This window comes from Psittacula echo (assembly GCF_963264785.1).
Source record: "Psittacula echo genome assembly, chromosome: 5".
Lineage (NCBI taxonomy): Eukaryota > Metazoa > Chordata > Aves > Psittaciformes > Psittacidae > Psittacula > Psittacula echo.
In genome coordinates, this window is record NC_137739.1 from 40898549 (window position 1) to 40918085 (window position 19537).

Below are 19537 nucleotides of genomic sequence, written 5' to 3' on the forward strand. Positions count from 1 at the left end.
TACTGCAGAAAGGTTATGCTGCAGCGCCCTGTGCTTCCTCACATTTAAAGTGAGGGTAGCCAAGGGCAACAAAGACTCCTTCCTCTCTAGTCTGATGGCAGAGTTCTTCCTTCCTTTTGTTCACATGAAGAACAAACACTGAGTTGAACAATAACAGTGGATGCTTCATTATGATGCCCTTCTGGGCATTCAGCCCTTGTTAGCATTATCTTACCACTTGGTTTTGTTTTGAAGGAAACCATGAATGGTCCTTTCAATTGCTGGTGTTTCAAGATCAACATAACCTCTACTTCCTCTGTTTTAAAGTCTCCTTATTTTACTAACAATATGTGCACTATGAAAAAAAAAAAATGACATAGAACCAATGAACTGAGAAAACTGCCAGTCTAAGAGGCGTGCAGGAACAGAAGGCCATTTAAAGTAGCTTTCTCTGAATCAGTTGAGCTATTGATTCTGAGCATTAGGGTTAAAAAAAACCAAACAAACCACAAAAACAAAGAAAGCCAAACCAACTGAATCTTCGGCAACTATTGAAGGAAGTGCACACGAGGAACACAGTTAAAACTCAGAATATAGTTTATTTGAAAACATCCAGGCATCTGATCACACTTCCTGAAATCAACATCAGCAGCAGATGCCTTCCTGTCTCATCACCTACTTTATGGACAAAAAGGCCTTTAGTCATCCAACAAAATCCACACCCTCTGATCCGTAACAGCCAGGTAGCAAACGCAGTTTACCACAAACTTATCACTTGTGCATTCCTGCAGCTTTACTCTTCTTGGCCAAGTAATTGTTTTGGACAAGTCACTAAACTACCACTCGCTTTTCACACTACGGGAAGGACAGGTGAACAAATTTAATGACAATTGTGCAGTCCTCTCTGCATCACCAAACCAGGCACATTCAAGAAGCTACACTGAAAACAGCTGTTGGTGGATGCAGCTGTTCCAGTGGTGACTGAGAAGGGGAGCAAACATAGGCAGACAGCTTCATCCTCAGTCAAGGTACCTTTTCTGCAAAGACCCGTCCACAAAAGACACATTCTTGAGCTGACTGTGAGGTGAGCTGGCCTCAATCAGTGCCACACATCCGTCAGGTGGGCCAGCTCATTTACCCCTCTGCCAGAAGAGGACAGTGAGTCTGTATATTCAGTCTGTGTGCTGAAGTTTCCTGTGCCCTTGACTGATGCAGCAGTATGCAGTGTCCTTCCTGAGCCCAGATAGCTGGGATCAGTGGGAGGGATGCCTTTCTCTCCTTATGTTCAGACGTGACAGTGGAATTTAGTTCATTCTACACTGGAGAAATCTGGACTTGCTCTGATTTCTGGCCACTGCTTAGGAACCTTTGTTAGGGCATGACAGATCTTTCAAACAAAAATCAAACAGTGCTTTGGGTGGCTGCTTGCCCTTGCTGCTGCTACAGTAGGTGGGAAGCTATGGGTCAGTTATGTGACCACTCACTCCCTGGCTCAGCCTAATGCACATTCAAGAGAAAAAGGGGTAGCAAACCTGTTTCTCAAGGAAAAGTAAGTATTCTGGATGAATAAAAGTTAGCTCTGTGAAACTCCAATAGAGTCCAATTCAGTATTACTCAACTGGAAGGACTGTAGTGATGAAGCGAGGCCACAAAGCTGTAGGGGAAGGAGGGCTGAAAGGCAAAGAAACAACATACCTTCAAGCTCTAGTGTGCACAGCATGAGGCCCTGCCTCTGTATCAAATATGAAGGTGGCTGGGATCACATTACAGAACTATCAGAGTTATGCTTTAACCATTCTAATTTGGTGGTTTTGGCTTTTGCTTGCAGATTAGGATACATTGGCTTGATTTTCAAAGGTAACAAGCACCTACAGCTCCCACTGACTTTGGTGACAGCTGCAGCTCTAAAAATCAATATAACATAGTTTGCATATTGAGAAGAACTGAGGGAAAATAAAAGGCCTATTGTGTGGATACGAAGAGTTTAAACAGTGCTGATGGGTGGTATATGAGTCCCTTCCCTTTTCAAATGAATTTCACTTCATGTTTTGTTTGGTTTTCCTGTTGATGCATCCTGCACCCTCCAGTGCTAAGCTGGTGGGATCCCACATACTTTTCCTGGCATGTGGTGTTTAAAATAAGAGACCACAGCAATCGGATATCCTCACATTTCCAGCTATTGAACACAATTCATGAGTACTGTGATCCAATTTCAGAGCAGAAAAGAAAAGATATATAGGAATATTCTCCCGGTGCTGATACAGGGCACACAAAGAAAACTGAGCAAACAGGATATTCTGCCCCTCTGAACTTCAGCAAATAGCCATAGCAGACAGGATATAGTCTGCAAATTCGCAGCTGCAATGTATGTGCCTGGCTGTCCAATACCTTGTTCTGAGTAATTCACTTGCAGCACAAACAGGGCATGAAGAAAGTAAAAGATCTAGCATGCAGCTCCCACCTGATATGCCTCAAGACTGAAGTCCTTCATCAGACACACTGCCTGAAGGAGGAATGTGATGTTTTCTGTATGCTACTAGGCAAAAGAGTCTCACTCTAAACTCACTCAGAACATCTTCATGAGTGCAATGCTTGGTGTTCATGACTCAGGACATCAGTCTGCCTATCTAAAATACTTCACTGAGTAGTAAGGCACATCCTAGCTTAAGTCTCCACAAGAACACACCGCACTGAGAAATCACCCTATTGCAGACTGCTTCATAGCACTCTTCCAGGAACATCACTCTTCACATCTCTGCTGCTGCTTCTGCGGATCACACCTTCATAGGACGTTTGACTATATGGGAGACTGTTTCTGTAATGGAAAAGCTAGGAAGTTTAAATGAAAATGAGATTTAGTGGACAGTAAAGTAAAATCTTTCCAACAGCAACATCTTTTGTTGAACTGTTAATTGTAGCATCATCTGCCTGTGTGTCCACTTCACCCATGCAGTCATGCATGTACTGCTTTGCCTCAGTTGAGCCCTAAGGCAGACCCTCTAGGGTTTTTCAGGTGGAAAGCCAGGGAACAGCCAGGACTGATATACCATTCTCTAACAAACTGCTGACTCCACTTGTTGCCTCTTTCATCTTGGTAACTCTTGGCTAACTCAATCTGGCCCTGAAATTTAGTATCACAAAGTTTGCAGGGGTCTTCACAGAAATGAATGACAAAGGACCAGACTTTGGTTTCACTACAACATAAATTATGAGAAGAGCTGCAACAATCATTAATACCATGTTAAAAGTTCAAATGAACATACTGAAAATACTTTACAGTAACAGCCCCATGTTACTAGTTTTAAGGAATGATTGTAATGAGACAAACCTTTTGAATTAAAAACCTGTTTGTCAGGAGGGTTCATCACATGTGTGTCTGTTTCTATGAAAGTGCTATATATTCCTGTTCCATCTTATCAAGACAGATTTAAGCTTGTATGATAAGATCATTTAAATTTGTGGTTAGTTCAGTTTTAAAGACAGGGCAAGTCTACACATCAGATGCTGAGATACTTGAGGTTATTCTACGTGTGTTAACTCTGGAAACATAGAGAAAGTTTCAAAGAAAAACAGTACGGGGGCCAAAGCAGCAGAAAGCCTATTTGCAAGGTGTTACCCTTGTGCTAGTAATCCCCTGCTCAGGCAAAGTTTTCTAGTTTAGATGAAGTGTTATTCCAATGTGCCTATCTATACAGGATTGCACTCTGGAAACTTCCAGGTTTAGACTGCAGCTAGCTTTTGGATCTCCACACCATTCTCCCCTCCCCAGCACAGGGAACAATAAAGTGTTCAGCATTTCCCTTTGGCAACCAGGCTGTATGCTCAGAGACTTTACAATATTTTGACATGGAGAATACATAAAGTCCTACAGCTAAAGAAAAGTTGTGTGTACTACCAAGATTAATCATTTGGGTCATAGTCCTCTATTGCTATCATTTTACAAAAGAAAATCACAGTAGTAATGGTTTCATCAAGCATGCTAGTGGTGAAGCCAGAACAGACATAACCTTTCAGGACAGCAAAAGAAATGTAGTTGTGCCAACGTGAGAAAGGGATAAATCACAGTGAGACTTAACTGCCTTTTACTTTCATAAGCTGCACACAAGAGCATGAGACTTCACTATGGCTGAAAACATCGGTTTAGACTGACTTTTTTTGGCTTTCTAAAGCCAAAATGAACTCATGACTGTGTTCACTTAAGAAAATTAAGTCCATTTTAGGTACATTTTACCTTATCCTACAAATGCGTGGCCTGAAAGATGTAGTATCTTCTACATTAAATCCAGGCAATTACTAGTAAGGCTCTTGATCTTCTACAACATTCAGTTCCCAGAACAATATACTGTCACAAATCACAGATACTACCTCTAATCAACAGACAACTTCACTCCGTATGTTAAAAGCCTTTTGCTTTAGCACTGTGCTGAAAACACAGGGGAGCAGCTCACTTTGATCAGGAATTCATTACAGAGAGACTGGTAAGGAAGAGATTTCTCTGAAGTGAGACCATTTTGTCCCAGGAAGCCTATGCCAGCCTTGAAAAGAGTGGGATGTCTTTGCAAATACAGACTTACTCTTCAGCTCATTGTTTCAACAACAGTGGATTATAATAATTTTGACTCATACTCATGTAAATAAGAACAGATTTGGCATACTGCTTGTACTAAGATTTTTTTTCATATTACATTTTGTAAAACTTAAATGCTGGCACTTCAGTTGCCATTTAGCAAAGCATTTGGGGGCAAGCTTGGCTTTCAAGGCAAGAAAGCAGTACTGTATCTTCAGTGTCTTTACATATGTGTTCAGAAATAAGCAAGTAATTCAATACTTCACGCTAAACTGGATTTATCCAGCATAATATCATTCCAAAAGTTAAGCTCACAGAAAAAGAGTATGGCCGGAAACCTTACAGAGCTGTTGTCTATCTACTGTTTCACTAGAAAGATCATGTTCACAGACAGAAACATTTAATTTTATTGAAACGACAGAATTTAGATACAGTTTCTACTGTATCTAAACCCAAGATGCCTCTAGTCTTCCTTCACAATTAAAATATGTTCCCCCCACCTCTCTTCATTAAGACTTTTAGTTGGTTTTGCATCTGTGCTTTGCTCCTCTGGACATCTTCATTTGACAGCCATGGAGTTCAGCTACTCCAGTGAGGCTTTGCTGACACTCCTGCAGAGCAGTAGAGCACTTTCCACAAAGCCACTTAGTGAGGACACCCTCACCCAAGCAAATGTCATTTCTGGGTCACGTTTAGTAACCCATTCCCCAAAATGCCATGAACTGGCCAAAGGAAAGGACATTTTCATTGATGTCAGCTACATCTGCAGGGGTGATTTTTCTGGCATTGGGATGACAGGAGTCTTAATTTTTTTACATTCCTTACTGCCAGGATAAACCTAACCTACTAACCCATCGTGGTCTTTTTTTCTCTCATTGTTACAAACCTGTTAAAAATAGCACAAGACTTTCAGTGTCCTGTGGGGAATACAGCAAAAACAGTTCCACCCCACAGAGACCCTAACAGTGATCAGTTCATCTTTATCCCTCCAATAGGACCGGAAATCACCAGTGCCACTGCAAATCTGTTACCATCTCAATAGCAATGTACAACTTTATTCCCATTAATCTGTCTTCCATCCATTCACACATCAAGTACAACCCTGCTACATTTTACAGATTATATCCATGTTAGTCCAGACAAAGGTCACTTTATAGTTACAGTTCTTTAATTGAATAGAAGCTTTTGATGCAGTAAATCATTGTCTCTCACTGTTCAAACTCACACAATACAATACAAATAATGCTGCCCTTTCTTTCAGAATTTCCTTTCTACCTCACTACTCCTTTCTTTACAAAATAAAATGAGGTACTTTTCAGTTGCTTCAGCCATATAAATTAGTTATAGCATTTGGAGACAGTTTGCCACACTGCACTACAAACCCAGACCCTATGCTATTTTGAGATCAAAATGAGTCTCCTTCCTTACATTAGTGACAAATGCAACACAATGTACCAAGGTTTCCCTAGATTTAGCTGTTCCTAGATCTCTCCCTTCTTAGTACTGTGAAACTTAAAACCTAAGACACTCTCTTCCAAGTGCCACATATATTTTGTTTCTACTTATGAGAAGTTACCTGCTTCAATAAGACATTATAGGCACGGTGAGCATGGCTGTGTGCACATAGACACATAAGCAGTGGAAAAGAGGGCAGGAGAAAGGGTGGATTAATCAACTCATGACACAAGAATCTAACTCTTCCCTTTAGCAATGCTAAGTATTCTGTCTTTACTTTGAGTAGCGATGGGAGCCAGTCAGCATGAGACACAGATGTTTTGAGGTTAAGTTTCCAGGTACTTATAACTTTCTTTCAAAAGGAAGAATAAAAGAGGATAAATCTTAATGTAAAGTACACTCATGCAAAATGGCAACCATTTAACAGCAACAGTGCTTTATTTAGCACTGAAGGTCATGACAAGAACTGAGGCCAAAAGCTAAGGCAGACAAATTCTAATCTGAAATACAGAAGAAGTATTTAGCAGCAAGGTAGCTAAAACCTGATAGCACTGTCAAGACAAACCAGGAACTTGTATTTCTTGACGTCTTCAAATAAAAGTGAATGCCTTTCTAGAAGACATGATTCAGTGTAACAAGTTATCACATATCTGAAGGAAACATGCATGATATATGGGAGGTCAGTCTGGATGAACTGCTGATTCCACCCATCTTTAAACCCTATGAAATTGAAAATAAATCATTACTCAAAAGCAAGTCCTAGCTCACTAGTATTATTCACCTTACGTTTTCGGTGCCTCTGAGCTCTTTCAGTGAAGAGCAATGTTAATCAGTTGGTTAAAGCATTTAGCAAAAAGACTCTCCAGTTGGCAACCAGCCACCATGCTTCCCTGTCCTCTTTTGCAGCACCATCCTCTTGGTAACAGAGGGCATTTACTTAGGTGAGATGGAATGAGACTTACATCCACAAACAGCCAAGCTATCAGTTGCTAATAGCTAGGCTCTGTTGCTTGCTATTTATATCCCAGAATGCTGCTGCTTCTAAAGTTAGACTCGGACGACTGCCCACCAAACACAGCTTAAAACTGACGTCAGTTTATTCAGCCTATCTTCTTTTTTGCATATGTGCTTGTATGGCTAAGTGGCATCTTCAAGTTCAGCTGCCCTAATCCAGTATGTGTGACATTCAGCATCAATGAAACTACAAGGGGAGAATAGACCAGAATCTGTTCTGACTGATACACCAGAAACAGAATTACCTGCTAGTGATTTCCAATCCAGATCAGAAATTATATCACTGCCAATGAGAAAAATCATCTTGTGACTTGCACCCTTAATCAGTCAGGTTTGGAGCTTTTTTGCTGTTATTCTTCTTTTTAACAGTATCATTTCATTTACTTTACCTAGGGCATTGAATTAGGGAAGCAATGGCAAGTCCTTAAACAGAACACACAAGCAGACAGCAAAACTTCCAATATTTTGAAGTGCTTAGGTCCAGGCTTCTGCCTTCCTGTTTATGATCTCTATAAAACAGAGATTTTGCATTCTTAATTCAGGTTCATATGGAGTCACGTTGTACAGCATGCAGGACATTACATGACATTGTATTGCAATATAAAGGCAATTAAGGCTTTTTTTTTTTGTTTGCACTCCACCCCCTCCACAGCACAGTGCATACTGAAGCAATGAAAGCAGGATAATGAAGGCTGACTTCCCTTGCTAAATCTCTGACTAACAAACCTTGCTTTCCAACCATCAAATTTCGTTTCTCTAGTCTGCAAATGGAAATAAAAGAATGAGTGAATAAACTGATTCTTTTCATCCCTAAAACACTTCAAGTTTATAAAAGCAAAGAAGTTTTCTCTGTGGCACCCTTGGGCAACCTGGAGCAACCTCTGACAATAAAGAGAAGCAGCTCTGCCTTCACTAGGGTCTCCTCCAAACACTCTGTTCTTGCACTGAGGCCATGAGATGCAAAGATACCAGGGAAACAGAGCAGCGATTTACATTGACAAAGAGGATTTTGATACACTCCTCCAAATGGGGCAGCATTACCATCTTAATAGCCTTTTGCTCTCAGCCCTCTTCCTGAGGACGCTGGAGATTTTTGCGAATGGAGAACAGTTCCGCTTCCCATTTTAACTGCAACAATAGCAGAAGGGCTCCTTAAACTGCATCAAATAGCAGCCTGTGAAATCCCTAACTAGCTGCACTGCCTCTCCTGCCGTTTTATTATCCTCCAGGCCACAGAACAAAAAGGGGGGGAGCTCCTCCTCATTTTTAGCCTATTCCACACATCCTAATCCCTCAGAGTTGACAATGGAAATTGCTTATGGAACTGTTAAATCACACGTTCACTTTGTCTTTCATTCCCCATTCACCCTCTCTAATCAAGGAGTTTCCAGCCACATTTTCCGATATCAATTTGTTTATGGCCTAGTGGCTAATGGTCCCAGGATGGGACCCCCTGAGTAAAAAGAAGGAATCCTGGGCACTTCAGCCAGCTGCTGTTTCTCACCAGTTCCCACACCCATCCACTTGTTCCCATCAGCCACCCTGAATGTGCTCACCTCCTGACACCAACTGAATTCAACAACAAAGCCTGAATGGGAAAGCTGCCTTTGCAATCAGTCTGCAGGACAGATTCCACTTGTTAGCGCTATACGATGTCCCTCAAGCAGCAACACAGGGACAATCCCTCACTGGCTGACCCATGGCCAGTTGACTTACTGATATCTTACCTTGTGTCCAGCTTTCCTTTGGAAAGAAGCACCAGCTACAACTCTCATAGAAACCCTAGCCACTCTTGCACAAAGCAACCTTGTGCCCCTTTCTCCGTTGTATCTGAAACATCCATTTCCAGGTGATTTGCTCACTTACTCTTTCCATAGAAATAATGATCATTGAAATGTGGGATGAGAACATGCAATATTTGCTTTGAATAACTTAGATGGTTTGTGTGTAAGTGCTTGCAAGTCTCTGTAAAATAGTCTGGGACACACTATCAGGGGAACCATGCCCTTCCTTAATACCCATCATGAAGAAAAATATCTAAACAGGAAACATAATGGTGTAGAAAACAGGAGCTTCAAGCTGCCTTCCAAAATGTACAAAGAATGCTTGAAATAGAGACAGCATTTACTTTAAGAAATACAAAATGGTATCTCCCCTGATTTTAGAAAAACAGTGAATGATGGTTTAAACGTGCAGCCCAGAAACATGAATACAGGGAAGAGAGCAATTCACATACTCCTAATATAGTGCTATCCTTCCATCAGAGTCCTGCTCCACCATCATTATGTGTTACCAGGCCCATTTGTTTGTTAAAGGTAAGGTTCACTCCTTGGAAAGCTATAGTCCTGTCTCACAGAAAAGAACTGAAACAAAGATCCTCTCTGAACAAATGCTTCCCATTTCTGAAACGGGAAATCTTTCTTTCCCAGAGTTTCACTTACATCAGTGCCCAAGGACAGAGCAGGAAATTTTTATAATGCCTTTTTATAACGACGAGAAACATCTCTGCAACTCAGAAAATATTCAACATGGAAAAGTAGCTTGTCTTCTGCCCTATACTGAACCAAAATATATCTAGACCAACTCTAGCAAGCCATCTCAGTTTAAACTAATAAAAATTGTTTGTAGTTCCTGTAGCCTTTTTAAAATTACTGGTAACAAACCAGATCAAATTCCCAAAATGCCATCTGAGAATACAGTGGGTATAGTACCTAAATTCTTAGGAAACACCAGATGGACACCCCCACCTCCCTATTATCATTATGTAGATGTATCAAATGGAAGCAAAAATGCAGCATAAAAATATTTCTGATTCTTTTGTTTTCCTATGTTATGTATCACCAGAGATGTAAGTGTATTTAGTCACTAGTAAAAGTAAACATGTTGCTGGTCTGGTACAGCCCGTTTGAAGGTGAGAGATGGGCAATCAGAAGGAACTGTCTGCATACCTTAAAATGTTCGAGGTGCTTTGTGGGATCAGTGACCCCAGAAACAGTGATACTCACTTTTTTTTAATGCCATGGCTGCATATCAGAGCATATCCTCTGAACAAAAAGTGACAGGCGCTGACTAGTTTTATTTAGTCTGCTGAACTGATGCAGCAATTAGGAGCCAGGCTGCATATCAAAAGACAGCAATTCAACAAAATTGATCTATGAATGTCTATCAAAAAGTAGGGGTATTAAAGGGAGACTTACTAGGATAGATGGGTTAAAAAAGGGAAGGGCTGAACTTCCCTTTTGCTGTGGTCTGAAAGTACATGGCTTAGGACATGGCCACACAGAACCCTAGTTCCCTGACATGATGGTAGTAATATACAGCTTTTCAGTGCACTACCTCATATCCCAGAGAATCTGGGCCATGGGGCACTAGCATTGAAATGTTAATCACAAAAATAGAGAACAGATATTAATTTCCTGTATTTTTACTGATGTCGAGCCATTTGCTAAAGAATAACCATTTATTAGAGCAGGTTATTAATGGTAGATAGGTATGTTTCTCCTGGAGAAATCTACCCAATGGCAACGTCGCCAGAACCATTCTACTTTACCTTGCAGGAAAACAGGGAGCTTTGATTAATAATTTCAGGGCCCATTCTTAGATCCACCGGAATATGCAACAACTGATTTAGTATAATCCAAGACAAAACAGTGAGTATATCAGAGGGCTGCCCTTGTTAGCCAGACTGTTAAATGTGGGAGTTTTTAATCAGGTATAAACAGCTTCATTTTCAGCCATAGATGCTGTTACCTACATTCAGCTTGCTTAAAATACTAACTGAAAAGGCAAAACAATCAATGCTTTGGTCTTACCTTGAAGAACCAAGCCTGATTTCTCAATGGTATAGAAAAAGGCAGAGAATGGAGCAACAGGGGATTTAGCAACCAGGAGCTGCAAAACAAACAAGTAATATATAAGTACACATCTTTATAACATATTGATCAGAGCTCAAATCTGTTGAATAATCTCACTGGATTTAATTTTCCGAAGTAGTAAAGCATACTGCACAAATAACAAGGTAGTCATTGATCTAGCCCTGTCACTTCTAAGAAGTTGAAGTCTTCTTACACGTATGTATAGACCATGCTGCGATTTTAAAATGATTCACAGGTCCTAGAAAACCACCATCAAAAAAAAGCAGCACATTTTGCCTGTCTTACTGGCATCCTGTGAAGCTTAATAATGCCTGCTGGATCAAGTAGTTGTACTCAGACACAAACTTGAGCAAAACTGCAACTGCTATTGAGAAACACAGTTTTAATTGTCCTTAGCTGTTCTATGGATGAGCCCCTTGCCTTCTCCAAGGACTCCACCTGGAACTGAAGAACAAGAACTCCTCCCGTCCCTGGAAGCAGCATGGACCACCTGTGGGTTGTCACACCAGGAACAGCAAGTATCTGGATGTTCTCTTTTGCAAAAGGGGTAATGACCAAGTCAAGCTTCATTCAAGGATCTTAACCTTTGAGTATCAAAACAGGAACTGGAATTCCCTTGGGATGTATAGCACAATTGAATTTAGCTCAGCTTTTGTGTGTGCTGGCTTTCCATGGTCAGGCCAGAAACATCCCAAGCTCTCTGGCTCCTATGGAGTTGAAAGATGAGCAGCAGCAGAGCTCTGGAGACAAAGAAATGGGTTTTCTGGCAGGGCAGGTGATGTGGGACTCACAGTGGCAAACTCACACAAACGTGCTAGGCTTTATTGCTTGGCTGTTTGATTTTTGCTCACTGCCGAGCACTGCTCCCTCACAGCTTGCCTAAAATACCTCCCATTCTCTCACCTACATGAAAGACACATTTTAATGAAAAATTTAGTAAGCTCTGCCCACAGCATGATCAGCATAAACACTGATCTAATAGTCCCCATGTGGGCCTGCAGAAGACATGGACAGCAGTGGCTGAAGCAGAAAGCATGCTGCTGCTCTGCCTCTGGCACGGAGCTGCTCATGAAAGCTGAAACACATTTCTCTGCTCACCTTTTCAACAAGTAGAAGAAAAGGCCAGGAACTGGAAACCAGCTCTCCCAGCCATGGCTGTGCACCCTGGAAAAGCCTTCCCACCTTCCTGGCCTCTGAGGACATAGTTTGGGCAGGAAGCTCCTCCTCAGCCCATGCTGATCCTCTGCAGGGATTTGCTCCAAGCAGAGCAGTATTAGAGAGCCTAAGCCATGACTGCTTGGGGCTCAGAGCAGGCCTGACGACTTCTTTTCCTTCAGTGCACTGGTTTCATGTAACCCACCCATGAGGCCTGCCCAGCTGCGTGTTGTGGAACCTTCACACTCCTCAGGGCCTACATTTCCAAAGCCCCATCAGATACTACACCCTCTCAGCCCAAGAGAGGCAGCCGTCTCTCAGAGACATCCAAGTACAGACTTCTTAGAATTACAGACAGGAACAATCTTATTTTTAGAGGTGTGGGGCACAACGGGTCCTGCTGATTTCAAATGGAGTAACCCTCTCCCCCCCCAATTATTTCCAAAGGTCATGCCCTAATTCTGCCAAGCATTCAAGCACTCATAAGGGTCACTGCATATGAATTTCGGTTGGTGGTGCCTAATGATCAGCAAGGAAACAGTGAACAGGTTTTACAAAAGCCAAGAGAGACTACAAAAAAGCAAGGAAGTTCATGCTCACCAAAACTGCTCACATTTCACTGGAAAGTCAGCCAGTATTGAACCACTTCACAGACATACAGGACTAGGCCATTTATTCACAAACGTAAGATTAACAATATCAAGCACCAGAGGTTCGAGCTCTGCAGAGTCCTTAGGTAACCACGGGATTTGGTAGCAAAATCTGCAGCAGAATCAAGGCTTGTGTGACTTTTCTGTAGCACTTTAAACGCAAAGGGTGTCTGTATAGTAGGTTGGTTTCATTTGTATGTAGTCTGCAGACATGACTATGCTTAGATGCCTTGCAACCTTTCCTCATCTGATTCTGACAGAGGCTGAAGAAACCAAATCCTCAGATATTTGGTTCTTCAAATCTAACCATTATTACCCACAGCTAGCAAACGTTTTTACGTTTTCAGAATTTAAACCAAACATAGCCTCCCTTCTTCTTCAGGCAGTAAAAAGGCAGGCACATAAAGACCACAGTATAGCCAGAGAACATCAAACCAGTCCAAATGTCAATGTTTTCCTTTCAGTCATATGAAGCTGGCAAAACCACCTCAGGGTGCAATACAACCTTTGTGAACTACTCCAAGTAGGAAAACTGCTGTGGTAGCACTTTCCCCTCTTTCATGTTAATTACTGTTCTCTCTGGAATGAACTTCTGGAGGAAGGAGGGGCATGTCACATCCCACATCCCTGGCGCACTTTGACAAAACCCAAATTTCCCTTCCCACCATTATCTCCAGAGCCGGCACTGATGCCACAGGAGGAAACTCTGCCAGGAGGACAGCAGAGTGCTTCCTGGTACTTCACATACCCCTCAGCATTGAGAACATGAGCGAGAGGATGGGGTGGAAAACCTGCGCAAATGCTCAGCTACAGGGTCTCCCACAGTAACTGGATGTTTAATCAGAAAGGCCCGAAGTGAAACGGTTACAAATCTTATGCTAAGGTCAAACTTTTGGCATTCTGTGCTGGTCTATGCACATAAATACTAACCCATATATGCACGTGCACTAGGCACAGTTGTACGTGCAAATGGACAGACATTCAAATAACCCTATGTACGTTCTGTTACTGCATTTTTATGCAGTTACAGTGTGTGTATAACTAAGTATAGCAATGAAAAAATACAATAAATCACATCCTTTCAGCAGTACATCACTGGGCCCCTCTGAAGGGCTGCTGCTTCTTCTGAGTTACATCTCAGGCTCAGAATTAGCTTCCTTCCTAGTGAAATGAGAACAGCTCAGAATTCAAAGGTATTGCTTTATTTTGAATGTTTGCTTACTGAGAAGATCCCATGTGGTGCTCAAGGCCAGGCTGGACAGAGCCTTGGGTGACATGGTTTAGTGTGAGGTGTCCCTGCCCATGGCAGGCAGGCTGGAACTAGATAATCTTAAGGTCCTTTCCAACCCTATTCTATGATTCTATGATTCTATGATTGCATATTTCACAACCAGATAGAGTACATAGAATTCTTTCTTATAACACCAATATCTGCATTAACCTAACTGAAAAAAAGTAAATACTTACTTAGATTTGTGTTTCAACCAAAGAGAAAAAAAACCCAACAAAGGTAAAAGGTCATTGCAAACCATCCTCTGGTTAGAACAGCCAGCACAGAGTAGGTTCTTATGTATACAGAAAGAAGTTATCAAACATAGATGGAAATACAAATTATGTCTTGGAGGCTAAAAAATGGAAGTATAAATAAAAAACAAAAAATCAAGGTAATGTTGACCCTGCAAAGATTATTAACAGTACCAAAAATGCAATAAAAATGGGAGGTATAATGAAAAGATACTGGCATAGTGATAATGATATGAGATATGAGTGAAGAAATTATCAGTTCTTCTACAAGCAGGACAATGCTGAAAAAGAGTAAGAGGCAGATAATAGGAATTATCTGTATCATAGAGATATAGAAATAATAACAGAGTGGGAAGAAAACTCCAAGAGTTCAGTGCATTCAGTAGAACACAGATAATCTCTATTGAAAAAACACTGTAAGAATCAGCATGTGAATTTAGGTCTGATAAGTAGCATTTGTCATACATCTATGAAATTGAAGCTGATGCAACATAACCGAGAAGCAACAAACAGTCCTCAGAGAGAAGGTTAAAAATAAAAGTGAACTGGTGAGCTGAGGCCTGTAATGTGATTTCACTATCATGCAGAAATTTTGAAAGGAAGAATAGGTAAAGACTTGGAAAACAGCATAAAACAAAACGGATGTCATTCCAGACATACCTGACACCCTCCTTTGAACTTTTTAGGAATCTGAAATAAATTTGACCTTATCTATTTGGATCTCTGTAAAGCTTTTAACACTGCTAAATGGGAACTGATAATGAAGAAAGCAAGGATAAGCACAGAAGCTGTGAGGCAAAAGGGGAAACAGTTATTGAAAAGAAAACACTTTCCAGTTATATAAGCACCTCGCAAGATCACTGACCCATAAGGTGATGTAACCAGGGCAACAGCAGATCCAATCATACAGCGCACCACCATATACACCTAGCAAACCCAGGGATACCTTGGTGTTTCTTTACAAGCCATTATCAAGGTTTAATCTGGAATACCATGTATAGTACAGGCCACCCATGAACTTGAACTGCAAGAGATGGGCTATATGCTGGTGAGGAGAATGGAGCACTCATCTGAGAGGCCACTAGAAAAAATTAGTTCAGTGAATCTAGCATTAATGAAGGCCGACTGTTGTCTATGTGTGTAAGTGAATGGGGAGAGGGGAAACAAGAGAATGGAGCAGGAGGAAAGAGAAGAGCTTCTGAAACTGACAACCCTGGCACAAGAACAAATGTGCAGCCATGAAGACAATTTGGCTGAAAATTTGAAAGTTTATAACCATTAGCAAAGTTTGATTCTGGAAAAGCCTTCAACTGGAAGAAGCGAGGCTATAAAAAAAGAATCTTTGTTTTTAGGATTCAGATTAAAATTTTATGAAAGGGATACAAAGCAGTGCCTGGGATGCACACCATGACCTATGAAGTCTCTTCAAATCCTATGGGCATCCTGAGAAACACCGAAGCCCTGCCAACTCATTTTTTATGCTGATAGAACTGACAGAGTTGGAACAATACATTCTAACAATGTCCTTTGATGTTTCATATGCAAGTAAGGATCTTTGTGGTCAATAAACCAAGAAAAAGTTGCTCATTTTCAAATACAGAATTTATAATTTAAAGTCTTCTCATATATATCTTCTGGTGAGCATCTGCTCCTCTCCCTGAGACTCTAAGCAGCCACCTGAGGATGTAGAGAACACAAGGGGTCTTCCAGGATAACTCAGAAGCAGACAGGTCAAGCAGAACAGGAATTTCTAAAATTCACTTATATTTAACTTTATCTCTTGTTCCAATTCTAAATCAGTCCTGGCTAAAAACTGGAGAGAGTACAGAAAGGTTTATTATCTGAACTTGGATCTGAATCACATTTTTTTTTAACAAGCTGAAACAGAAACCTCTTTCCACAATCTTACTTTCCCAAAGTTAAGATTAAGAACCTAAATTTTCAGTCCAACATAAAAGATTTCCTCTTTTTCACTTCAGAAAAGAAAAGAAAAGAAAATACAACTCCACTAAAGTCTGCAACATATGTAAAGGAATTTATTTCAGATAAGCAAAAGACACAGCTTTTATAAGTGCTATTTAATCAAGGAATCAAAGATGAAATTCAGGCCTAACCAGAATATTTTCATCTTAACACAAAGTTGCACTAAAAGGAGTACAAATTTTGAGATGAGTAAACTGTAATGGTAAATAATAGTCTAAAAAACTTAACAGGTATTTAGACTACAAAAATAATTTTTTAGATTATGAAATGAAAATAGACATAAAAAAATGATAAAATGGTACTGAATCTTACCCATGATGCTTCTGGAAAGCTACCCATGATCTATCCATAAGCTTCTGGAATGGAATATAAAATCCAGATGCAGTTCTTATTATTCTGCTGTCCTGCTAAAGCGTGAATGATAGAGGTGAATGAGAGAAGAAAAAATCGAAACTATTTTAAGTTTTGCAGAGTCCTAACCATACAAAATGGTCAAACCTTGGTTTCCTTCCTTTCTAGCATCACATTTCCCTGACAGGAGGTTTATAATAGTTATTTATTATTTGCCAAAAATGTAGAATAAACATAAAACAACTGAAAACTGATTTCTGCCATGAGGCATGTTAATAATACAAAGGTAGTATGGAAAAGGAAATATATCACCTTGATGAAAAGTGAATAGAAACTGGATAGATACCATTAGATTAGATAAAGGAAGATAAATGGGAGACAAGCAGAGTTGAGAAACAAAAGGCTTAGAGAGAATTGATGACAGCAGAAAAATTGTAAATTAAAGTTTGTTTTTTAATTAGGGAAAGTATTTTTCTTAATAAAGTTTATTCTTTATAGGATTTATGGAAGAAATGAATCACAGAAATTGATTGCAGAAGCCCAGCGTAAAATACTAATTATTGTTGGGACAACATCCCCTGTCAATAGCAAGGAAAGTGATGAATTGGAAAACGTATTGGATGGACTTTTGTAAGTAGTCTGATAACCAGAAATGAAGCCAGTGTCCTGCCAAAAAAAGTAAGGATGATGAAGGGGACAGCATCCTATATCAAATTAGTTCTCAAAATGCCAGGATGATAAACTACCAAATAGTGAAACAATAAGATGATTTTGACTGAGCCATGAGCTCTCACATGGTAAAAAAAATATGATTTCATAATGGAAAACTAATGATTTTAACAAAAGTAATGGACTAAGATGTTTCAATAAAATATTTGACAAAATCAGCTGTATTAACCTTTAATATACCATTTCTGTTTAGACTGGAAGGACACCCAGTTTCTTCACCATTTTTTTTACTGAGACTATTACAAGAAATTTGTTCTTAGCAATGCCTGAGAAATACGAATGAAACCATGTGAAGCCTCTCCTAAAGTATGTCAGCTTTTTAGCAGTGCACGTATTCTTTTCTTTTCATTTTGTTCTGTGTTAAGTTTTTCCTTAGATTTCCTTTTCTGCTAGATTTACCTTATCTCATCTTTTGTACTGATAAAATGTGTGTATGTGCACTAAGGACTGAATGAATAACAAAACCACATTTACAGCCAATACATATATTGGAATTTAGATCTACTGACCAAATACATGAGATCTGTGCAAGGAGTTTGACTCTCACTACCCTTGCTGCCCTGAATGACACAATGCTGGCTTGCCGGGGTTTTCCTAATTCATATTGTTGTCCTATTGCAGTAAACAACCCCTTCTAATAGTTGGTGCATTTCAGGAGAATTCCTAGTTACACCACATTCACTTGAAGAGCATAGCTGAGAACTGAGAAGGAAAACTACACCATTGACAGTGTCATTCAACAGGGAAAAGACTATCTCAAAGGTTCAGTTAGACTCATGTACTAATAAAATCAATGCTAAGCTAAACAAATCTTTCCCCTAATTGTGCCAAATTGTCTGGGTGGACAATCTTCACGCCAGAATTTCCCTTCTTATTGTAGATTAGAAGGGTTGTTTTTTCAGCTGCAACAGAGCCCAGGAAAAAGCCAGTAAGAAAAACAACAAAGCTGACTTTGCATCAGATATCCTAGCAGAGCTCATAACTGTTTTTACTGCCTTCCCTTCTGGTACTTCTTGGGCCCTATGTGCAGGAATTTGATATATTCTAGAAACAAAAGTAGCAGTCCTTATTCTGTAGGTAATTTACTTTTGAGTAGGAGCTACAACCCAGTTCCCAGGGCCAGCTCTCTTTCCCAATCCCACAGGTCATGCTGCCTCCAGCCCACTGGAAAGGTGCCCAAGGAGAGAACCAAGACCTCCTTAACAGACGCTAACACTGCAGTGTTAAGGCTTCACACAGCAGGTATACCAGCTGTCCCCTGCTACCTCTTCACACTGAAACATCCTTCAGGGCAGTGCAACAGCATTTTACAAGGTAGGAGGAAAAATGGTTGTGCTTTCTGCCAAGCCTCACCACACACTAGTGCTTGTTAGACCTTGGAGCAATCTGAGGCTTTACTCTCACAGTAGGTTGATTTACCTTGGGAGATAACTGCGTCTTGTTGCAGAAGCAAAAAGTGATCCTGAAAGGTTTCCGGTGCTCTGGTGAAAAAATGTAGTTTAGGTATCCTGCAGTCATTTACTAAGCTCGTAGGATATACCTATAAACAATTTACTGATCTCTCACCACAAATGATTCTTGGGATAACAACATTTTACTTGTATGTGGTACCTAAATCTGCAGGTTTTAAAAACACTTTACAAGACTGAGGAAAAAGCAACCCCATTATGCATAAGGGTAAACTGAAGTTCAGAAATTAAATACATTCCTAAAGACTTTATAGGTGATATCAGTACCAAAATATGAATAAAATGTCATCAAATCATATTGCCTTCACAAGCAAATCACTTTAGAGTTTGTCTTTATCAGGAAACGGTTATCCCCTGCTTTGTATCTTCCTCCATACCCTGTTGCAAGGGAAAGTTCTCTACGGACAGATTTTTGCCTTTCAAGCAGAAGAAAGCTCAGCCACCCCAGAAGTACTGTCTGTACCTGTATGCTTGTCAGTAGAAAAGGCTACATTAGAAATTGAGTAACAATTGGGAATAAAAAGGAAAAACTGTCAGGTTGAGGGAAAAGAGATACATGCAGTCATCCTTCAGCTTTCCTAAGCATCTAGACTCCACACATATATTCTCCCTAGTAAAAACAAACTCAATGGATTGACACAGGGAAATCTTAAGATGTCTTGAGCACTAGTAAACAATGAGAAGTGAGGATACAAATGTGCCCCAGTACTGGCAATAGATGTGGAGTCCCCACCACTTAAACAAAAAACATCAAAACCAAAACAAAACAAACACAAAAAAGAAAAA

The 19537-nt window shown here is 40.3% G+C and overlaps 1 protein-coding gene across 1 annotated transcript in view; it reads right to left on the reverse strand.

The window, feature by feature from the left end:
- The window catches only part of RAD51B (RAD51 paralog B), a gene marked incomplete at both ends in the record, with an annotated part of 422640 nt that overhangs the window by 146099 nt on the left and 257004 nt on the right, over window positions 1-19537 (reverse strand). The window contains 1 exon segment of the mRNA XM_080618204.1: window positions 10828-10906. Coding sequence (XP_080474330.1) covers window positions 10828-10906 — 79 coding nt within the window.